This window comes from Rhinolophus ferrumequinum, chromosome 8, assembly GCF_004115265.2.
Source record: "Rhinolophus ferrumequinum isolate MPI-CBG mRhiFer1 chromosome 8, mRhiFer1_v1.p, whole genome shotgun sequence".
In the NCBI taxonomy this organism is placed as follows: domain Eukaryota; kingdom Metazoa; phylum Chordata; class Mammalia; order Chiroptera; family Rhinolophidae; genus Rhinolophus; species Rhinolophus ferrumequinum.
The window spans coordinates 9,612,917-9,637,296 of NC_046291.1; the positions used below are offsets into that span (position 1 = coordinate 9,612,917).

General features: G+C 42.1%; 1 protein-coding gene across 4 annotated transcripts; it reads left to right on the top strand.

Annotated features, from left to right (window-relative positions):
• Positions 1 to 1,187: 1,187 nt before the first annotated feature.
• On the top strand, positions 1,188 to 23,890 carry SLC19A3 (solute carrier family 19 member 3). Of its 4 annotated transcripts, none has more exons than XM_033112988.1 (6): positions 1,188 to 1,305; positions 15,437 to 15,588; positions 16,702 to 17,530; positions 19,103 to 19,295; positions 21,215 to 21,356; positions 22,140 to 23,890. In XM_033112988.1, exons 2-6 carry the CDS (start codon positions 15,439 to 15,441, stop codon positions 22,263 to 22,265), a joined length of 1,440 nt encoding a protein of 479 aa, XP_032968879.1. In that variant the 5' UTR covers positions 1,188 to 1,305; positions 15,437 to 15,438; the 3' UTR covers positions 22,266 to 23,890. The 4 variants fall into 4 exon arrangements, with proteins under 4 accessions (XP_032968879.1, XP_032968881.1, XP_032968878.1 ...); XM_033112990.1 differs by having other exon boundaries at positions 1,287 to 1,394; XM_033112987.1 differs by lacking the exon at positions 1,188 to 1,305 and adding an exon at positions 1,469 to 1,815.
• The last annotated feature ends 490 nt before the right edge of the window (positions 23,891 to 24,380 follow it).

Sequence of the window (24,380 nt, forward strand, 5' to 3'; positions counted from 1 at the left end):
GGAGCAATCTTTAGGATTTAGAAACTGATTAGAAGAGTGATTAAAATCAGGGGCTAAGGAGCTAAGAAACGAGGGGAAAAGAGACTGAAAATTCTATATTGAGGGTACTTAAAATTTTTATAGGGAGGGGGCTCTCCCATGTCACTACCACTGGATCATACGGAACCAAATTTAGACCTCGTGTCAACTCATCAGCAAATATGTTTACATTTCTATGAATGAATGAATTCCTCATCATCATCTCTCTCTCTAGTTTAGACTACATCTATGAAATGCCAGAGAAACACAGATGTAAACTTCTAAAGGTCTAACTTGAGGTTGTCTCTTGGCGAGAGGTGTAGAGAAAATCGACACCCTCAAACTTTTAAGAAAATTTCACAGTGTTCTCTGGAAGGGCCCTGCCACTTACAAGGGTACTCCCATTCCCCAGGTGCCTCTTGGTTATTTATAAGCAGACTTTCCTCAAATCATACCTAGGTGAGAATAGAAAATCCAAACCATTAAGACAGTGGCCCAAGACAGCTGGGGGAATTTTAATCAATTTCATTCCCACGAGCAACCCTCAGAAACCAAGCAGTATTTTATCTCTGGGGAGGGATTTCCATTTCCACCAACAGATTAACAGAAAAAGGGTCTTGTTTTGTTGTTTTTTTAATTCCATTTCAACCAATGAGAATTTTATAATGCTTTTTTTTTAACCTCTGCTTAATAAAAAGTATTTAATATATGACCTATTTGTAACAGAAAATTCTCAAAGCCAGGAAAACATTCCATCCCTCCACCTTAAAAAAAAAAAAAAAGCAAAAAACGGTAATTATAAACATTGACACTGGTGCCAGAATGCCACAACAACAAATCCAGGCTTCTCTATTTCTTTGTCTTATTTCCCTCTGTCTCACTTTCTTCATATGCAGAATGGGGATGATAGTTGTTCCTTTCTCATAGGTCTTCGGGAGAAATAAATGGATTTATAAGAAAGGATTTATTGACATATTTATTAATAGAGCGACACTGCATTCAGTCCACCCTGCTTTATTACGTTGATATTGGGTATCAGTATATTACTTCAAGTTGTTCCTTTCAGGCCTGGAGTTGGTGTTTGCCCAGACTGTGGATTCCCGCCTCCAGTTTAAAGGTTCTGGCCTCCAGCAACCGGCTCTGCAAAACATTGGGCGGGGCGTCCGGGCTCCGTCCCGCCGCCACCCCTACCTTCAGCGCTGGGATTCGCGTCAGGGGATGAGCGAAGGTCCCAGGGCTCACGATCCCGAGATGAGCGGTTTGGAGAGCAGAAAACCCCTCCTATAGGTAAGAGTAGCTCCGAAGGTGAACTAATTGGAGAAATCGCATCACCTCTCGGCCGCAGCACTCCCCCTTGCCCAGTTTCCGGAGCGCAGGTAGGGCGGGTACCTGCGTTGCAGGGGGCGGGTTGGGACCGGCCTGGATTTTGCGTCCAGGAGCCGACCGGGAGGGCGAGCTTCCGCGTGAGGCCGCCCTGGGGCTCTCCTACCCCCCACCGTGCTCAGACTCGCCCAAGTAGGTGTGCCTGGACTTCTCACTTTTATCCTGCTGGAAAAGCTGGTTAATTACGTGTAAGATTCTGATAAAGGGCCAGCATCCCCCAGGGTTTCATTCATGTTCACTGAAAAGAAACCTTAGCACAGAATTCTAAATCCCCACCCAAGACTCGCCAACAAGTCCGAGTGCGAGATAGAAAGGGGCCTTTGAAGGACAACTACTGGAAACTAAAAGAAAGCACAGCCTTACTGGGAAGGATACCTAATTCACCAGACAACATGCGCAACAATTATTGGTCAGGTCAGTGTTGCTGTCTTAAATTGGCGAAAGGTTTGAGCTTGTGCAGTGCTTACAATTTGAAAAGGGTGAAAGAAATCATATCTTCTAAAAATACTCCTACCGCTATCTGAGCACATTAGTGTCTCCTAAGGCAAAGGGTGTGTTTTAATCAAGGTATAGAGTTTAGACCAAAACATAACTAAATTCCACATATGTTTCTCTTCAAACTGCCTTAGTAGTAGCTGAAATGGACAAAAACACTAATTTTGTCCAGTTGTTAATTTGGTTATAAACCAACAGTGGTTACTCAAGGTCGGGGAATGGTAAATGCAATTCAAGCATAAATATTCAACGATGAATTTATTTGGCCTGTTGCCCCGTAACAGTTTAGGTGAAATTATTTACTGTGAATTATTTGCCTTTCTGAAGTTACTCTCAACTCTGAGTGCCCAGCTGTGTTCATTTTGGTTGGAATTGCAATGTGTGCTTCCTGGAGGGAGATGGGAAGGAAGCTGTATTGAGCACCTAGTCTGTGCCGAGAACCAAACTGAGCTTTGCGTGAGACAACCTTGTGAGGTGGGTGTAATTATCCACATTCCAGGCTTGGAGAGATTAGATACCTGCCACAAACAGGAGTGAGGGAGGAGGAACATGAACATCAGACTCCAAAGTCATGCTCTTTCCCCTGGACCACATTGGCCACAGAAAACCCAAACCTGGAGGGAAAAAAAAAAAAAAGACAGACAAGCCTAAGTCTGGTAAGGTCTGCAGTGAGATGTCAAAATATTAAAACTGATTTGGTAATTTAACAATTATTAGCAAATCATTTAGATTCAGAGGAATAAATTGGAGATCATTTGGACAGGCTGGAGGCATGGTGAATGGTAACAAGTGTTAAGATAATTTTGGGAAAAGGATAAGGTCATGATTCTCAGATATAAAAATATATATCTTTTTTTATGTACAGATATAAAGAGGAACACTTATTAAAGGTTTTACTAACTCATTAATGAGGAAACTGGTAAGGATGTTACAGCCAATCAAAGGAGAATCCAAAGAATGAGCACATTTATAAGTCAGGAATATTGAAATGCAGGCAAAACTGGTTTTCCATGTGGGCAAGAAGAGGGTGGTTGCTTCATTGGATCGAACTCATTTGCATGGCTATAGACAAGAATTATTTCACATTGTTATCAGTTAACTACAATTCACAAAGTTGTAAAATAGCTCAAAGAATGCACAGTTTTCCTTGAAGGACCGACCACTTTGTCTCGACCTTCTACACCCACCACATGTGTTTGACCAGAGACCCACACTGCATCTCAGTGGCTAGATGTGGTGGGGTGACTTCTGCTAGGTTGTCCACCAGTTTTATGGTTCTCATAGACATGTTTCTCCAGATGCATCTGAGACTCGGTTGATCTAATCACAGGCATACAGAGAATAAACAGTTTTGGAGGGGATGCCTAATTCATCAGCAAATGTTTCACATAAGTAAAAAAAAAAAAAATGATGGTATATATGATAAAATGGAATCCAAAGTGTTACATATTTTGAAGATGACTTGTATCTACTTTTGCAATGGTTTTGACCAAAAGCAGAACTATTCGGGTCTGCAGATTGAATATCTGGCCGTAATGCACCTTTTGAAGTTGTGTGGAGTGCTTCATTTCAGTGAAGAGTCCATGGTTTTCAGTTTTGTTTTGTTTTTTGGGGGGATCCACAAAGGATTATGAGTGGGTGGTAGGAGATAGGGCTACTCTGTGGTTTTCTGAGATCTAAGTCACTAATACAAAATTCTAGAGAAAACTAAATTAGATTATTTTAGTAAGAACACTCAGGGGGAAGTGTTTTTGATATTTTTACCTCCCTAATCGTCTGTGTTGCAGAAAGATTTGAATCTGGTTGTCTGTTTTGTTTAATGGGGTGCCAAAGAAAGAGACTGGGGAAGAGGGTGGGTTCCAGTGAATAATAAAACCATCAGAAGTGGTTGGGCTTTGGTGAATCAAGCTGTTGCTCTTGACAGCTGAGTTCTGAAAAGGAGGCCTCCCGACTCCAATGAAAAGAAGGGACATTGTGACTGGGACTCTAAGAGGCAGTCAGCAGGGAGGAGCAGAAGTGAAGGCAGGAAACTGGACTTGGTTCTAGAAAGAAATAAGCTCAGAGCACGGAAGGAACAGGTAACTCTGATTCTGCCTGTATTATTTTGAAGAATGTTATGTGTGGCCAGAGTTAAAGTTTTTTGGCCCGTCCTCGCTTTGATTTATGGGCACTGTTTCCATTCCAAATTCTCCAGAACAGACCCAATTTCAAAGATGCTATTCTGTTTTCAGATTAAATTGAAGCCTTGTCTTGACGTGGAGTTTGGAAAGACTTTAGTCGTTGCAGCAACAGAAACAATCCAGGGCAGTGGAGAGTCCTACACAGTAAAATGCTTTGACAGGGAAAGGGGGGACATGTATTTTTTAATTGAGGTATAATTGAAATTCATTATAAAGTATAGATTTTAAGCTTGAGTGTTTATAATTGTGTATACCTACGTAACTATATCCCATTAAGATATAGGATATTTCGTCACCCCAGAAAGTTCCCTCATGCCCCTTTTCAGTCAGTTCCCACCAACCGCCACCTCCGAGATGACCACTGTCCTGATTTTTATCAGCAGTGGAATCATACAGGATGTCCTTTTTGTGTCTGGATTCTTTTTATACAGCATAATGTTTGAGAGTCATTTGTTTTGTTTCATGTACCAATGATTCGTTCCTTTTTGTTTCAAATCATCTTTATGGAGGTATAGTTTACATATAATAAAATGTACATTATAAGTGTGTAGTAAATTAGTTTTGACAAATTGCAAGCTTGTAACCACCACCACAATTGAGATGCAGAATGTTTTCATCACCCCAAAAAGTTTCCTTGTGCTTAATTGCACACTATTCCTCCCCTGTTTCCCACCCCAGGAAACTGATCCAATTTTTATTCCTAGAGGTTAGTTCTGCTTGTTTTAGGACTTTATATGTATTAATGGACTCATACAGTTTGTGTCTGGATTCTTTGGCACAGCATAATCTTTTCAGTAGTCACTCCAATTTTTGCAATAGTTCATTCCTTTTTATTACTGATTAAATCAATATTAGTTGCTTAAATATGCAATATTATTTACTCATTCACCATTTCACCTACTTTTCAGTTTCTTCCCATTGTTTCACTTTTATGAAGACATGAACCTTCTTGTGTAGATTGCCAAATTTTCCAGAGTTGGTACCATTTTACACAAGCAGTGTATACAAATTTAGTTGCTTTAATTCTTTGCCAACCTTTGCTGTGCTAGTCTTTTTATATTTGGGTATTCTAGTGGTGTGTTCTTGTGAAGTGTTCTCTGTGACTCTCTTTTCCAGTTTCTTAATGGTATCTTTTCATGAGCAGATACAATGTTTTGATGGAATCCAATTATCATGGTTTTTCTTTTAAGTGTAGTCCTTTTTGGCATTTCAATAAAGTATTTGCTGATCTCTTGGTCAGAAAGATCTGTGTTCTTCTAGATGGGGGACTCTATGTTACTATAGTTTGTTTCATCAAATTAGTTTTTGTGTATCAAGTAAGGTAGAGATCAGTAAAATGAACTTTAAGTACGATGAAGTCACAGCTAAAATACAATAGCTCACCAGAATTTGGGGGACCCCTTTGCAGTCCTGATTGTGCAACAGAGGACTAGTGATAAAGCAGGTCCCTGGAAAGCCTTCCCTTGCCGTCCTCCAGCAGCAGCCTGCCTTGACTCAGACAGACTGCAGCTCTCTGCTTTATTTGGATATTTTACTCAGTTACAGTCTCTTCTGTTTTAGTAATAAGCATATTAGAAGGCGTAACTAGATGTACTCTGAGATCAGCAAAAAGGAAATATTTCTGTTTTCGGTAATCCAACTTTGGATTGCTTATGTCCAGTGAAGGGCTTGGCTCTGGCAGTGTTCAAAACTTCAAATGTGGGCACTTTTTGGGGAAGGGGCGGGGATGGAGGATGTAACAAATATTGACCCCTAACTCTACTTTTAAAAAGGCTTTGAGCTTTGGGGAGTGCACAGCTGCCCAAGTCCTTTAGAATTTAGAGGCTGTGAGATTCATGATTATTTTAAACTTGTAAGTCTATTTTTCTGCTATTTGAGATAGGCGTTTTGACTGCAGTAAAGGTTCTGGGGGATAATGTGAAAATTAGGCCAGCACACTTCTCAGAGACAGCCGCCTTGCCCAGCACCCTCTCTGAAATGACTGGAATGATTAGTAGGGAGGGGTGGACGTGAATTGGATGGAGACTGGGGCTTCTAGATAGTTTCTTCTAAATTCTTAGCATGTTGGGTAATTCTGGCAGTATCTGCTAACCGAGCATGGAAGAGGCTTTGATAAAATGATTCCTTTCCACTGACCTAATCCCTTATAATCCTGGCTGTCTGTTGGGGGACCTCTTGCAAACCAGGTTTGCTTTGACCAGGATGTCTTTTCCCCTGCCTTAGGGAGCCCCACAGCTCTGAAAGCTTTGGCTCTGGGAGCAGAATCCTATCTTCTGGGAGTGGGTGGAGGAACCTGATCAACTGTAATCCTCCTTAGCTAGGAAGTCCCTAAATATTTGTGCCAGTTTCTACAGCACTTGCTTTTTAATAGTTGTTAATTTTGTGCAAATGGAAATACATATTTAGACATATCTGTGGCCGTAGAGTTTTTATATGGGTACACTTACTCGAGTACACACAAATAGCTAATGGATTAGGAAATAGGGCACTGTCTGTATCGAAATTTAAGTAAGATCTAAATTGTCTTAAGCCCATTATGGTTCCCCATAGTGTACATGAACAATCTGTGAAAAATTTTATGTGGACAGGGAAAAGGCTTAGTTCACAATAACTCTGCAAGTTAATACTTAGCTAAAGGAAATACAGCAAAGCGAAGGGCTTTAGGCTTCAGGAACCAGAAATGTGAGTTCCAAGTTTACCTTGCAACTCACTGCGATTGGGATCCTGGCAACAAAGACATTTTTTTGTCTCCCATTTAAAGAAAAGTTACCTTTTTCCTATACCATAGAATTATGATGTCAAATGAACTTACCTTGCAGTCAATGTAAGAAAAGTTTCAGAGATGATATTATAAATTATAATTATAAATTAAGGAAACACTTATGTTTATTATTAAAGCTATGCATATTCATATAGAAAAGAATGTTGGCCTGAGGCCAGCTGGAAAGAATGAAGGATGTGGTTAAAGAACAATAAACGTGGAAAAAGTCAGTCCAATAACTTGGTAATACATAATTGGAATACAAGAGAAAGGAGAAATTGAACTCTGATACCAAGAGACTAAAAACCTGTAAGAGATCGCATAAAAAGAAATTTTTCCAAGGCAGTGGAAAACAAAAATAGTGAGGAAGCCACCCCGGCCCAACTTGATCATAGTTGAAACACAAGTAAATCTTAAATTTTGTGGGAGATGAAACAAAATCTGTGAGCTCCTTAAAGTGAAGTCAGGTTAAGTAGGCTAGCAAGGGGATTATTTTGAAGCCAGCCGTCAGCACCCCACATGTACTGAAGGAAGGGAAGCGGCAGTAAAAATATGTGGCCTTCTAGAACTGGACCCACATTAGAGATCGAGAGAAGCTGGAGACTTAACAGTAGAATATTGAAGGGTCCCTGGTGGAATAGCTGTGATTATAATGAAAAATAATCATTATCCACTACCAGCAAAAAAGAGAAAGGAACACATCATTTCCAAAGTCATTTAGATGGGTCACTTCCTCTGCAAAGGTGTAGGCAGCCCGGGGCTCATTCAGAGTCACACAGGCTGACTGGCCATCCCAACAGTGTACGGGGCCATTTATCCCCAAGGCCCACGCAGTGTGCTGTACATGTGTGCAGAAGGTACAGCTGGGTCAGAGGTGGGTGCTCTGGCCTGCTGGGTGGGTGGACCAGGGAGGCTGCGACTTGCTGGGGCCACCATGGCTCAGAAGCGAAACAGAGTTTAACGCTCAGGGCTGGTTTCTTCCGTCAGCTGTTGCCAGCTAGAGCTCTCCTGTCCATTCCAGCCCACCAAGCTGTGCTCTGGGGTAGATTTTATTTAGCGGCTCTAAGTCTCTGCTAGAAGGAGTAGCTGATTTGTTCAGCTTCTCCTGTGACTTCCGGCACCTTCCCTGTAGGTGCCAAGTCATGATAGCCTGACAGGCTGACTTTGTTTGGAGAATGTTCTTTCTTTCCTCTTTTCACCTACCACCCACATAATGTTCTTGCATCTTTGAAAAATGTTTGATGGAGCGTATGAGTATATGTGAGAATTACTGCCACAGGCCCAACTGTTAAAAGGATTTATCTCATTTGGAAAGCAAGAAAGGGGAAAGGTGGAACACCTTGCTTTCAGAAATGTCAACTCAAAATATCAATCTAATTCATGCCTTCCAGTTAAATTCACTAAAGTGAAGGCAAGTTTAGAGTTGTCTTCCGGAGGAGAATATTATGAGGCCAAAGTGGAAAGATAAATGGAAAATGTACAACAGAGGCGTCTGTTTCAGAAGGATGCTTTGCCATGAAAGCTGTGGTCCTTTCAGACACGCTTGTGTTCTTCGAGGATGGTAACAGGTGTGCTTCTGAGGGACATAAGTAGATATTTAGTCCTGTCTTGCCTCTGCAACTTCTAATCCAGTGATTGTGTCCCCCAGTAAGAAATAATGGACAGTGCGATCATCTATGTATATTTACATATTGATAACCCAAACAAAAGTTTCGGGGGAAAAAAGCTTAATTCTGCAATGTGCTCTGCTATTTAATTTTTTTTCTGCAATATCATTCTATAATCCTGTTTGCAACCCACTAATTTTTTTTTTGACATCACAATCTGAAAAACACTACTCTAAAATAAACTGGAATTTGTAAGAGGAAAGATTACTGAACATTCAATTTAAAAAAACTGAGTCCTAGTTCAGGCTCTGATATTGGTTCAATGTGAAAACTGGCACAAATCTTATTTCCTCTGGCCTTCAGATTCCCCAACAATTAAAGAAGGACCACACCGCCTCCTCTGTTACCCCACAAAATAGTCAAAGAAAATTTGAAATAATTTTCCAAGTGGAAAAATAATGGAAAAAGGTTGCATAAGTAATTTGATGATCGTGGTTATAGTCAGGATGACAGAAAAGAGCAGCATCTCCTCAGTGATAAGAGAAAAATAAAAGATGGCGACCAGTACTTGCAAGCATCATGAGACCATTAGCCACAGGAGTCTCCAAAAGGCAAGAGTGATCTGGGCAGGACCCAGGTTGTTCGGTTGGAATCCCAGGGCCCACACTGACAATGCCTTTGGGGGTAGCTGGCAGGAAAATGTTGAGGCCGTGGTAGGAGGCCTCTACCCATCAGAGTAGAAGGAAGATGGCAACTTAATACCAACAGACCTGACCGCGAACCCAGATTTAACCTTTCTTAGCTGAGTGGCCATGAGCATTGAGGAGGCTCAGCTCCCATGTCTGAAAAATTGAGGACATTGTATATATAATATAATTATATAATATTACCTATAACAAACATATACTATAATTTATATAAATAGAATTATATATTATATACCATAAAATATATAATTATATAGAAATATATAACATATACATGCACGTATAATTAGGATTGCTCTAAGGATTAGAGGCAAGTATATAAAGCAACTAGCACAATGCTTGGTGTAAAGCCCGAGCTAAGTAAATAATAGCTGGGAGGTTGTTATCATTTTACCTACGTAAGTTGGTAAGTTGGTTTATATAAGGGAAAAAGTCAGTACCTTCAGAGGGTGGGTGAAAGGTCCTGCTGGGCTGGAGGATTTCAGATACCTGTGTGCTGTGGTGACTGAAAGAGCCAGACCAGGGATTTTATTCAGTACTAAAACGCACTCTAGGGCCGCCATTGGACATGCAGTTTAGGTTGGATGGGACAGAATGAGTCACAAACAGGGACTGATGTGTGTGCCTGGGAAGGGACAGTGTGGAGGCAGGGTGGTGTGAGAGGCATATTTGAAACATGAGAATCACCTGAGGGTTTTTCCACCTCTCCTGGACTCTCTAGAGCCTGGGGGGGGGGGCAGACAGGAATTTCAGAGCTGCAGGTGTGTATGGAGCTTGGAAAAACCATCCACTTCCCCCACCACCCTGTTAAATCCAAGGCTGTGGCCTGGAGCCAAAGGGTCATCTGGGGCCACCCAGCTCAGCAGATGGATAAGGGACAGTGGTCCTTGAGTTCCCTGTGTCAGCATCACTCCGTGTATATAAATGCAGATTCCTGGGCCTCCTGTACCTACTATATCCCGCTTCAAGGGTGGAGCCCAGGAATCCATATTTTTACCAAGCTTCCAGGTGATTCTGATGTGTAAGCCAACTTCACACAGTCTGTGTTGATGGGCCAGCGCTGAAAAGGGTTATGCAGTGAGGCAAGAGCTGAGCAAGGTGCCTCAGGGTGGGGGAGGTGAGAGAACCCAGGCGTTAGCATCTGAGTGTCTCAGAAGTCTCCCAGCAGGCAGTGACAGGGGCTGTGGCCCTGAAGGCCAAAGAATAGCCACCAGGAGAGGCGTGGTCTCTGAAAGGGCCTGCAGCCAACAAACCCGGAAACTCCAGCTGCTCTGCCCAGTCCGTCCAGGTTAAAGGACTCCTGCTAAGGTTTGGTTAGATGCCTTCTCTCATTTCCTCTGGCAGAAAAACTAGCTTGTGTCTGTTTCTGTGAGGAGGGACCTGGAAAAAGGAGTGAGGAAATGAGGCCCAGCGTCCTAAGGCACAACGTGAGCCCCCCAGATGTGTCTCAGTTGTTTTCAGCTAAGGTCAGACACCCTCCCTCGTTCTCTCTCCTTGTTAAGCTAAAATCCCTGAGGAGTCCTCCAACGTGAAGAGAGTAAGGGGAAGAGAAATGACATGTGTCTGAGCAGCAGTTCCATGTGCCACATGGTACCGCATGCTTTCCAAGTGTCAAGGCACTCTGTGCTCACAAAAAGGCCACACGTGCAGTTAGCATTGTTATCCCATTTTACAGAACTGCAAGACGTTTGTAGAATTGAGGACTGCCTGGCCTTTACCTGATGCAGCCAGAGAGTTCACTCAGGAAACCCAGACAGAGCTTTAATGGCCCTCAGTGGTGAGGTTTGACTTGCGTCCCCTTCCTTTCACAAGACCTACTGTGTGCTCTTCAAGGCTCTAGGGATCGAGCAGTGGTCCAAACAGACAAAAAGCCCTGCCCTCCTGCTTACACTCAAGTGGGGCATATACTGTCCTTTTCTGCCTGTCCTTCCCATCTGAATTCCACTGGGCAACAGTATTAGAACAGCAAAGAGATGAAGAGATTGATAATCTAGGGGACTGTTACAAAAGTCCGGGGAACATGGGCATAGTGCTAGGTGTCTGAGATGCATGGAGAACGTGACGACCTGGAGTTAGTGAATAATCCACGGTCAGCATATGTCGTGCGGGGCGCCTGCGGGGTCTCTGCTCCCGCTCCCCACATAAGAACGCAAGACATGGTGAGGCCAAAAAGGAACACCCACGGAGCCACTGGTAGGGGAGTCACACCACTATACTCTCACTGGCAGCTGGGTTGGAGAAACAAGAAACAGAAGCCACACAATTCTCAACCCTCACTGCTCCACTTGCAGACTCAGCCACCATCCTCTTGCTAGCTCCCATTTGCTGCTAGCATAGCCACGGCAGTTATATTAGTGACCAATGGCTCACTGGTTACAGCTGATGGCCATCCAATCACAGTCGATGGCCATTTACTACCTGAGCCAGCACCTTTCTATGTGAGGCCGAGAGCCTGGAAACTGCTTTTTGGGGCTCTGTCCCCACACTTCACCCCTACAGGGTCTCGCCTCACAATCTACGCGACAAGAGTCTTCCACGAGGTGCCCTGTGTGAGGAGCCTGGAGGTGAATGCAATATTCTGGACACAGCCAGGTTCTCTGGGCACAGCCATGGTTTCTCAGGGCACCACCAGTACTTCTGGGCACAGCCAGACTTCCTGGGCTTCTTAGGGTACCACCAGTCTCCCCGGACACAGCCAGGGTTTCTCAGGGCACTGCCACTCTCTCTGGGCTCAGCCAGACTTCCTGGACACAGCCAGGGCTCTCAGGGCACTGCCACTCTCTCTGGGCTCAGCCAGACTTCCTGGACACAGCCAGGGTTCTCAGGGCACTGCCACTCTCTCTGGACACAGCCAGACTTCCTGGACACAGCCAGGGCTCTCAGGGCACTGCCACTCTCTCTGGGCCTCTCAGGGTACCGTGCTGGAACAACAGCGGCTCACAGTCAAGGTGCTTACATATTCTTGATGGCGGCCGGTCAAGACACAAAAGCAAACATCCGCCCGTTCCGCTACATGGTGGTATGTTCCCAAACAAACAGTCAGGCTGTCCATTAAATTAGGGATGGAAAGCAATTCCCCATAGTCCATAGTCATTCGCCAGGGCTGTCCTGGGGGTGAGGGATGACCTTGACCTCACCCTCAGCTCCCACGGAGGACTCAGCAAGTGTTCCCTCCTGGCACTACAGGTCCTGCATCCGGGCTGTCTCAGCAAGCACTTCCCAGCCCACGGGGCCGCAACGACCTTCGCTTTCTCCGGCCTCTGCTGGTTGGGGAACTGTCCATGTCTTCTGTGGGGACAGAGCCCCAAAAAGCAGTTTCCAGGCTCTCAGCCTCACATAGAAAGGTGCTGGCTCAGGTAGTAAATGGCCGTCGACTGTGATCAAATGGCCAGCAGCTGTGGCTAGTTGGCCGTCAGCTGTAACCAGTGAGCCATTGGTCACTAATATAACTGCCGTGGCTACGCTAGCAGCGAATGGGGGCTAGCAAGAAGACGGTGGCTGAGCCTGCAAGCGGCGCAGTGAGGGTTGCGAACAGTGTGGCTCCTGCGTCTTGTTTCTCCAACCCAGCCACCAGCGAGAATATAGTGGTGTTACCCCCATCTATGGCTCCGTGGGTGTTCCTTTTTGGCCTCACCATATCCTGCGTTCTTATGTGGGGAGCGGGAGCTGAGACCCTGCAGGCCGCCCCGCACGACATCTTCCCACCCCTCCATGGGGGTCCAGCTGTCAGGCAGCTGCTCCTCCTGGTCGTCCTGCAACTGAGTGTTCATACACACAAACTGCTCCACCGCCCTTCTGAGAGCTTTGGCCGACACCGTACCCTGCTTGCTGCGCCATGTGTCGTGTGGGGCGGCCTGCGGGGTCTGTGGGGTCTCTGGTCCCACTCCCACATAAGAACGCAGGACATGGTGAGGCCAAACAGGAACACCCACGGAGCCATAGGTAGGGGAGTCATACCACTATACTCTCACTGGCGACTGGGTTGGAGACACAGGAACCAGGAGCAACACAATTCTCAACCCTCACTGTGCCGCTTGCAGGCTCAGCCCCCATCTCCTTGCTAGCCCCCATTTTCTGCTAGCCTAGCCACGGCAGTTATATTAGTGCCCAGTGGCTCACTGGTTACAGCTGACGGCCAACTAGCCAAGCTGATGGCCATCCAATCACAGTTGATGGCCATTTACTACCTGAGCCAGCACCTTTCTATGTGAGGCCGAGAGCCTGGAAACTGCTTTTTGGGGCTCTGTCCCCACAGCATAGATGGAGAGAACATTCTAGATGTAGAGTCCCAGATGCTACCCGATTAAGACTACCCTTTGAAAGATGGCAACACTTCAGTTTGCCTACCCAGGACAACTTTTTCTATACGAATATCTCTCACAAAGAAAGAAGGCCCCCGGAGACCCCAGCAACCACTCAGGCAGAGACATCCCTTGCGTCCTCGGCTGAGGGAGGAGGCAGAGGGCAGTCAACTCCAGCAGGCCCTTGACAAAATTTTCACATCGTCAGCACCGCTCACAATTGCTGTCATCTAGTTCCAAATTCAGTTTCCATTGTATTTCTTCATCAAAGATTTTGTTGACAGAAACAGAAACAATGTTTACCTATTCAACTTAAAGGAGGAACTCGGCAGTTCTCTGTGGCCACCTTGTGAAAGAGGAGTGTGGGTGGCAGCCCTGGTGTGACCCAGAAGGCCCTGTCATCTCCCTAGCCCCTAGCAAAGTTCCTCCCCCTGGATACCTGGAATTCCACCCAGATGACTTACTCTCCTGGAGTGAATATCATCTTTCTCTCTGGCCTACTTTCAAACTAAAATTGCTCCTGGAAGCTCTGTGTATTTAGTATGACTATGTTTATAAAAACACTTTCTTCCCTCACTGTGGGGAGAAGTTGTCATGAGGTTAATTTAATACTAGCTGCCAAGGAAGAAGGGCCACCAGGATGAGGCCGAGGGTAACAGTTGAAAGGACGCTGATGGGAATGAAGGAGAGCTGAAATCAAATTGACCCTGTGGTTTGAAGCCAGTTGTGGGACGTCTTGGAGCGCCCATATACTCCCCTGGGAATTTGGGGAAATAATACATATTTTACAGTTGTTAAGAGGATTTAATGACATAATATACAGAAAAGCATCATACTCACAGCAGATTATTTTCTTTCCTATAAATTGTCTCAGAGAACTTAAGTACATCCAAAAGCACCAAAAATGTGTAAGCTTTAGCAGGTAAAGCTTGGTCTAAAATATGGAGGAATGAGTGAATGTCCCCGTACATATTGTAGCCCATATGAAAAAGCAAGATGTTCTCAGATAGAGCCACCAGAAAATGAGGGGTTTTGTTTTGTTTTACTTTGTTTTGTTTTGCTTTTGTTTTGTTTCGTTTTGTTTTGTTTTTCTCTGCAGTGACAAATGAGGTCCTCCATTGAAGTTTTTTGTCCGAAGTTTGAATTTAAAGCAATTTTATTTCTGGGTTCGGAAATAAGTATGAACTATTAAGTAGCTACCTGCCCCCATTTTAGTGTGACACTGTAGACTTACATAAGGAATGGCTAGTCATAAAGAAAAACGGAATCACTGTCTAAGAAAAGGTGCCTTCCATTCCCGATGGATCACCAGTATGGAAAAGGGGAGATGTGGAAGAGATGGCAAGTCTGATCTTATTGGTTTAATTTGTTTTAACTGAAGTGTTATAAATTCTAAGAAGATTGAAGAATTTCAGTCTAACAAAAATATCTTGGCTGTCTGTTATGCGTCAAGCATAATACTGGATAAGGGACAGTCTAAGAGAAGGATATATGTGTAAATACATGCCCTCGGTGTGTGAAAGATTTTGGAGTCACCATGCAAACTAGAGCGGGCAAGTAACAACAGGCCTAATCAACTCAATCCATGTTCTTTCAGGTTTGACCTCACCTACCACATGTACGCCAGTGATAATAATTCACCAGCTAATGTTTTAGTTTCTCTCAAACATTCATTGGCCCATTGGTTACCATTTATTAGTAGCTACTCGTTACCAGTTTGTGATGGAGAACTCTAAAGTGTGACTCTACCCCCAGTCGTAATGAATAAGAAGTTCATTGACTGGGGGGACGAGGGCGGGTATTGACTGGCCCACCTATGGAATATTCGAGAGCAGTTATTCGTCGTTCACCTTTCCATTTCAGTTGCAATGCATATGGATGAAACTTTCATAAAACATTTAGAAAAAAATCAGTTTTTCATTATATCCGAGATGCCCAAAAGAGTAAACATCAGTTAACTTTGGCTTTGTTTCCATTTGATCAGCCATGGATTGTTTCCAGACTTCGCCAAGCCATTCCTGGCTCTATCCCACGGTCATCCTCTGCTTATTTGGATTTTTCTCCATGATGAGACCCTCAGAACCCTTCCTTATCCCCTATTTATCTGGACCAGATAAAAACCTGACCAGTACAGAGGTAAGGTAATATCCATACGTGTCTTAATGTGGTTCAATTTTACAGGCCTCCAAGGTCATGAACAGGGCTTCATTCAACTTGAAATAAGATTAACAGACTGACCTCATCGAACCTCATTTGCATGGTATTTGCTATTTAATAGAACTGTTCAAACTACTCCCTCACCCTTGCAAAAATGGGAAACCAAAACACACTGCAGGTGTAATAAACATTTTATAGAGTTCTAACATTAGTCTTACCGTACGGGAACCTTTCAGGTCCCCATTGATTGCATTATATTAATCCCAAAATAAAATTGCTGCCAGGCACTGGATCTAATCCTAATCAACTTTCAGGCTGATAACATATAAGCAGATTCTGATAAAGAATTGTTGCATTTCTTTAAGATAGTTACTCAATTCTGAAAAGCTGTCTACCAGCATATGAGACATTGATGGCTTTATCTCCTAGCTTTATCTTTCCCAGAAGGCCAAATTCTCTTAATTAAAAGATCCACCTCTCTTTTTATAACAAGTGCAACAAAAAAATGGACCAACCCCCACTGGAGAATTACCCTGGGCTGGTACTACAGTCTCCAGCCAGAGCTATAAAAACACTCCAAAGGGAGTGGCTTCACTGAGAAAGGCTAATTGAGGCTGGTTTATTTGGTGATGAGATGGCAAGGACAGAAAGGCAAGCTTTTGCTGTGGTGTAAAATCATTTAGCAACAACTCTGTTTCAAAGTTTCCCAGCTAGAAGTATGTCACGATTAAGGCAAAACAATAGATACAGGACCAGAATCAGCCAGTGAGCCCATTTGGCTTCACTTCTGGGACCACTATGAATGAGTTAATGTACCCAACCTTAAAAAAAAAAAAAAAATATATATATATATATATATATATATATATATATATATATATATGCGCATTAGAGCTCTCTTTTCCTAGTGGCTTTCTTGAAAATCAGTTTCTCTTGTGCTTTTTCATAATATGAAGAATATTCCACCCGATTGGATGTACCATTTGATATTGGGCAGGCCACACGTACCTTCGTAATGCACATGTCTGAAAAAGGCACCCTTTTCATTTCCTGGGGCTTCCAGGTCACACAATCCATTTTTCAACTCCACAGATGACCAATGAGATCTTTCCCGTGTGGACATACTCTTACCTGGTGCTGCTGCTCCCCGTGTTTGTCCTCACCGATTACGTCCGCTACAAACCAGTCATCATCATACAAGGGATTAGCTTCATCATCACCTGGCTGCTGCTGTTGTTTGGCCAAGGAGTGAAAGCCATGCAGGCTGTGGAGTTCTTCTATGGGATGGTCACAGCCACCGAGGTGGCCTACTACGCGTACATATACAGCGTGGTCAGCCCAGAGCACTACCAGAAAGTGAGCGGTTACTGCAGGAGCATCACGCTGGTGGCCTACACGGCGGCCTCGGTGCTGGCCCAGCTCTTGGTGTCCCTGGCCAAATTATCGTACTTTTACCTCAATGTCATATCCTTGGCTTCTGTCTCCGTGGCCTTCCTTTTCTCACTTTTTCTACCAATGCCCAAGAAAAGCATGTTTTTTCATGCAAAACCCAGCAAAGACATACAGAAGCCATCGAGCACAAATGCAGTGTTAGAGGAACGTCAGGTGGATGAAACACCAGGCTGTGATGAGGAGAAACCCACCTCAGAAATACCCACCCCTTCGGGGAACCTGGATGATAGCCAGTGGAGCGGCCCAAAGCCAAAAAATGTAGCTTTAAGAGTTTTTGTGCAGTGGTTCCAAGATTTGAAAGAGTGCTACTCTTCAAAGCATCTTTTTTACTGGTCCCTGTGGTGGGCTCTTTCCACAGCAGGTTTTAACCAGGTTTTGAACTATGTACAAATCCTGTGGGATTACAAGGCACCCTCCCAAAATTCTTTCATCTATAATGGGGCAGTAGAAGCTATTGCAACCTTTGGAGGCAAGTAAACATTGACTGATCTTTCTTTGATGGGCTATCCGCAGTAATTTCATTTCTCCAGTTGTTATACTTCTCCAGGGTGATAAACTAGCTCTGTTCAGAGGGCATATTAATCTGTTTTAGGAATGGAAGGCACTGGGAAAGGAAAAGAGGAACATGACACTTATATTTAATGTGTTACAGCTACAGGTCACTCAAGAGCTCAGGACTGACTGAGCATTAGACAATTAAATTCTCGCCAAATTCCTAAGATTCCATTTCATCATCAGGAAGTGTTAATAATGGCCCCTGTTCTTCCAAAATTGTTTTTACTGTCAAAAGGCAAATACACATCTTGAATATAAGTAGGAGTTTTTATTATTTTAGAAAATGAATTGAACTATTAAGCCTTCTAAATTATCACTAGAAGAGCTTCGGTTAATAAAGAATTTGATTTAGCTAGCGCCCACCTTTAGCACGTCTAGGCTATACGCCAAAAATGTTCAAAAGTCTATTTCTTATGTGATTTAAATGAGGGGTGGAAAATATGTGAGAGTCAGGATTCTAATACCAGAGGGAAATCTGCCTTTGAAGTTTACTCTACAATAAATATTTATATTCTGGTAAATGGAAACTTAAATGTCAAATGAGACTTTGAAGATGTTTTCTAGGAAGCAGGAGATTTCCACACTCTCATTTACAAAAACTTTCAGAAAACTCATGTGGTGTCTGTTTATTATTGTCTCCCTTTTGGGAGACTTCAGTTTAAGTCCTGGAAACCACGAGTATGCTGGAATGGGTTCACTGAAATTATTTCTCCTACATTCCAAATTCTAGGGAGAAAAATCATTTTATTTCCTTTGCAGTCATAGTTCTTTCCTAGATCTCATGGAGTAATTTGAAACATAAATACTTTTCATTTTGTTAAAGAGAACCATAATTACTAACCCTAATTACTGTCAATTATTCAATCTTTTAAATTCTATAAATCAGCATAGATCTGTCCACCCAAAACCTCAGGTAAATTAGGCCAGATTCTTGAAGATATTAAGATGGAGACTAGAGTTGAAATGAAGAGTAATCAAGATTAACAATGAAGACGAAAACTTACTACCCAGTACGACACATCTGTTACCCATCACTGAAAAAAACTTACTGTGAAAAACAATCAAGAAAGACAAATAGGGACAGGCCAGGTGTACTCCCAGAGCACTTGTTTCATACTTTTCTATCCCCGCTCTTAGTGTGTTGTATTAAATGACTGGGTTCATGTCTCATTTCTCCCCCCTCTGCTGCGGTTAGGAATCTTCGTGGCCCCTCTGCCTCGTACATTGCTTGGCATGTAGTTGATGCTAATTAAAATAGTGACAACTAAATGATTGAAAGAATAGGAAGTAAGGAGAGAAGCCAAAGGAAAACATGGTTGAGAAAAGAATAAATTCACATTTCGGTGGGTCACACTATTTTCACAAATTGTCAAAGCAATATATTCATCTATTAGAATTCCCTGAGACCTGAGTTTTTAAGAGAGCGTGTTGGTATTTCCCACGTGCAAAGTCACCATGTTGATCTTCCTCAATGTTTCTTTGTCAGGGGCCGTGGCTGCCTTTGCAGTGGGTTATGTGAAGGTCAACTGGGAACTTCTGGGAGAGATGGCTCTGGCCATCTTCTCTGTGGTCAATGCAGGTGCCCTATTTCTCATGCACTACACGACCGACATTTGGGCATGTTACGCTGGCTATTTGATATTCAAGGCTGGCTATATACTTCTCATAACCATAGCAGTGTAAGTATTACCAACCATTTCTTTCCACTCCCGAAATGAAACCATAGTCTCTTTTCTGTAGTCTTATCGTCACTTTGAGAACTTCAGAAGGATTTTAGTCGATTGCAATATTAAACGTTGACTACTGTGGTACCTCGGTTTTCGAATGTAATCCATTCCGGAAAACTGTTCGCGTTCTGAAACGCTCGAAAACAGCCGACAGCTAGGCCTCAGGATCTTGCACTCAGCAGAAGCCACATGACATGTTCGACTTCCGAGCCATGTTCGAAAACCAAAGCATTTACTTCTGGGTTTACGGCGTTCGGAAACTGAAATGTTCGTCAACGGAGACGTTCGAAAACCGAGGTACTTCACATTAAATTAGACACAATTAAGCCATGTTTTCATTGACCTATTTGCCCTCTGAATATTACTAAGTGCAATCATCAAAGGAAGAAAGTTCTGTAAACCAAGAGCAGTGACACATTGCTAGGTTGTGACTTTTCATTTCAAACAATTTACCATAACAGAGTGTGGTACAATCTGATTTTGAAGGATTAGGTTTCGATTTCATCCCTGATTTCATTTGGTTGCTTGAGTAATTCCAGGCATATACTTGGTGAGTGAAACAAAATATTCTCAGCAAGTTATAAAAAGTTGGATACTGAAAAAAGTAGATGCAAAAATTATAAGAACTAAATTCCGGAGATCATTTTTAAAAAGAACATTTGGTTCATATCTAAGTGCAAAGAAAGCTGGCTATAGGAAATGTGCTTTAGTATTAACGAAAAACGAAGGGAAACATTTGAATTTTAAAATCACATAAAAAAGATAGAGACCAAAGCTTTATCAAGTTTTGTTTTTTAATTAGTGAAAAATATTTTATAAGCATTTGGCAAAACAGAAATATAAACACTCTGGGAAAAGATCATGAAAGGAAGATGAAACTTGTTAGCAAGTTTTTTTTTTTCCCCACTGAAATGTGTCAGTTTAATGACTCAAACTCGTTTCTTGAGTTTCTTTTTTTAATGTGAGCATCTTGTTAAGGTAGGATTACTGTCTTTCTTTTCATTGTAAGGGTATTCAGAACCCAAAGCCTTTTACCTGCATTTCAAGGAAGAATTCTAAATAATAAACATTTGCCAGTCTTTCTTAAGTGCTTTTTGATATTTCAAACTATATAATTATTAAAAATTAATCACTGATTCACGCAGTCGTACATCCAGTCATGGTCTGGATCTTCCAAAGAATAGTTCACCTACCAAACTTTGTAACTGTCAATACAGACAATTGACAATAAAATGAACAACTCTCCCCAAAATTCCTCAGATTGTGTGTTGATTGCATTTTTATGAAAATTCACTGTAAAATCATATAGCATCCAATATTCTCAAGTTATGAGAACTTACAACATTTAGGTTTAATTTCTGGAAGTAGTAAATTGGATGGGAGGAATTTTTTCATATTTCCTTTATTTTAATTAAGCCTTTAACTGTATTTTTAAGCTCCCTTTCTTTGCCTATTTGTGTAAATCTCCTACTGGAGGAGATTTAGAAGTGCTGTTAACAAGACAGTGCTTTTTGTTTTTAAATTTTTCAACTACAGTTGACATACAATATTATATTAGTTTCAGGTGTACAATATAGTGAATAGACATTCATATAACCTACAAAGTGATCACCCTATCAGTCTAGTACCCATCTGACACCATACATAGTTATTACAATATTATTGACTGTATTTCCTGTTCTGTACTTTACATCCCCATGACTGTTTTTATAACAAGCAATTTGTACTTCTTTATCCCTTTGCTTTTTTCACCAACACCCTCCAATACCGTGTTCCCATCTGGCAGACTGCTTTCTCTTTTGTTTCCATCTTTTAAAGATAAGAATCTCATGAATGTTCTTGTTAAAAACGTATTCAATGTTTAATGATAGATTTCAGATCGCCATTAATCTGAGCATGGAACGTTATGCCCTGGTGTTTGGACTCAACACCTTCGTTGCCCTGGTGATTCAGACCATTATAACTGTCATCGTGGTAGATCAGAGAGGGCTTAACCTGCCAGTCAGCATTCAGGTAAGCTGCAATACTTCTGTTTATAGTTGGTGGGAATATAGAATAACTACGTAATCGGAAAGGTTTCTTTCAACCTCACCACTGCCAATATTTAAATTTGTTGAATTCCTTGGGTAGGCAAATTTTAAAATAAGCAACTCTTTAATTATCATATTATAACACACCAAGTAGGTTCAAGCATTAATCACAATAGGTCAGCATTTACCTTTGGCTCCTAAAACATCAGGCAAGATATGTCATTGTGGCCCCATATGTCTCCTCTTCCTCCCACCATCCATTTCCAAGGTTTACTGAGATTCAACTAGGGAGGGTTACGTGGCAGACCTCTGGTCCTACTCCACTGAGGCACTAAAAATTAGCCCAATCCCATATTTTACATATGAATCTGGGGGACAAGGGGGATATAAGGCAGATAAGTAACCTCAGTGACTAAAATTTATTCTTGGAGACAACACATATAGCATTGTGCTATCCTCCAAACATAAATCAGTGGGATTTAGTATTTTTTCACTATTGGTGGTGGTAGCTAGGATTTGAACCAAAGCAACCCTGGCTCCAGAGCCCCCACTCTTAGCAACAACATTGTTTATACTTTCATAGCTGGTTCTTCTAAAAGGAGAGAAGAAAGTATTGTGTGAATTTAAATGTCTCATATTAAGAGACATTTGGGATCTCAGTTACCCCAAAATCCAAGCAAATCAACAGCATCACTAGGTATTATCAATGACGTAGAGGGTGAGATTTTGTGTACGTGTGTAATTAATTCTATTTGTTTTTCTACAGTTTTTAGTTTACGGAAGTTATTTTACTGTCATTGCTGGAATTTTCCTTATGAGAAGCACATACATCATCTACTCAGCCAAATGCCAAAAGAAAGGGCCAAGCTTTGCTATAAGTCAGAATCCGTAAGGGCCACACCCAGAGGGACCAAGGAGTGTCATCACGGGAACCAAGCTCTAATCCTTGTCAGCCACCTCAGCCTCTGAGTGAGGACTGTGCTGGTCACAGTCACTGAGTGTCATAAACTGACACTTTTCACAAGTCTGGATTCCAAGGAACCTTTTCAAAACCACAATGAAATCTGAGCTTTAGACGGTAATGCCCAGCTGAACTGGATACGGTCGACAGGGCCCATTATCAACTGAACAACCCATGCTGGGGAGCCCAGTGAAAATTCTGGTTTTGATCACTTGCAGTGACACACAAATGGCATGGCAGGCAACAAACCAGCCATCCTGGAGTTCATGTTCCCCATCTGTGAGCAGAAATACTAACTGGACTGACCATTTTGCTTGGCTTAGATATGTTTTATCTTACCAAAACAGGCAATCCATTGGGCATTTTTTGTCACATGAGCCATTGTCCTTCTTCTTCCATTAAGTATATTTCTGTATAACTTACGGTTCTCTGAGAGAATTGCAAAGCTTGGTCCCATTTCTAAGGACTCCTCTTCAATCCTGATAACATAGTATTATTCACAAGCTTTTATTTCATATCACCATTTAATTTTTTCATGGTTATTTTTCGTTTTTGTGGTCTGCTGAGCTTTGTTGTTGAAATTCTACCTCAGGAATAGCTCCAGACACGCTTGTGTGTCCACAGAATGACATTTACATCCATTCCCAGTGGCCCTAGGAGAGGCAATGAGCCCTCTCCTGCCCACACAGGTGTTTTAGTGCTGTGTCAGTGTGATGTCTGTCTAAAACAGAAAACTTAAGTAGAAATTTCCAGGGGTTTCTACAAGTATTCGTAAATAAGAAAACACAGATGGGGGAAAAAATAACACCTAATTTTTATATGGCAGAGATTGTGCTAAATAAAGTAATGTGTGCAAAAGTATTAAAGAGCCTTTCTAGTATTTTGATGAAGTGTGCTGAAAATTGTCTGAACTTGTCTGTCCTTTGAAACTTCAATAGAGGTCTCATTGAGCAGCCTGCCACTGGGAATAAAGAATGCTGATTCCAGATTTGTGTTTCAAACATACTTTTATCCAAATCCCAAAATTCAAGTACTGGACTGAAAAAAAAAATACAGAAAATCAGCCCCAAAGCCAGCCTTACTTAGTGGTGACTACTAACGGCATTCCTACGTACATCAAAGCAAGGAAAGGATGACCACTGTTATCCTTTTTACTTAACTTACTGTACTAGAGGTAGTAGCCAACACAATTAGACAAGCCAAAAAATGAGAAGTCAAAAATTGAAAAGGAGGCAAAACTATCACTATCCCAGAGGCTACAAGTATACACCCAAGAGACTGAAAATGGAGAGTGTCAAAAGTATACAGAAAGCAACAGCTTTCATGATACAACCACCATTTAGTAAAATATCCCAACAGAACAAAAATAATAACAAGAATAATTACATTTAATCTATTTAATAATTTAATAAATGTGTAAGACATATATGAATATGCCTGAAAATACCTTTGAAGATTACAAAATAACACCTAAACATGTAAAAGCCTACCTTGTTCTTGGTTAGGAAGGAAAAAATATAGAAAGACATCAGGCTTTCTAAATAAATTTATAAGTTAAATCTTATCCCAGAGAAAAAATACAATATGCTTTTTTTTTTTTCAGATCTAGTAAGGGTTGTTCCAAATTTTGTTTGGAAAATTAACAAAGAAGAACCAAGAAAATGCATCACCTGGGAGGATGTTATTCAGGTGATATCTACCTTGGGTGGCAGGCTCTATGGGAGTCTTTTCCAGCCACTCAGCAAAAAATTCTTTTAAAATTCTGAATTAGGTTCCTTTGATCATATCAGTCTGGGGAAGATGCTGGCTTACAGTTTTTCTCCAGGTACCTATATTACCAGAAAAAACTGGATCCAAGATCACGTATTTTCCAAAAGAAGTTGGCTTCAGCAGGGTGCATGCTTTCATGCCTAGACTCTGCCCTAACATTTGGGCAGTAGACGGAGGTGGCTCAAAAGGACTCAGAAGCTGGTAGTAGGAGAAGCAGAAGTCAGAATTTCCTCCAGAAAGGAATAAAACGGGCAGAACTCAGAAAAGGTAGCTCGT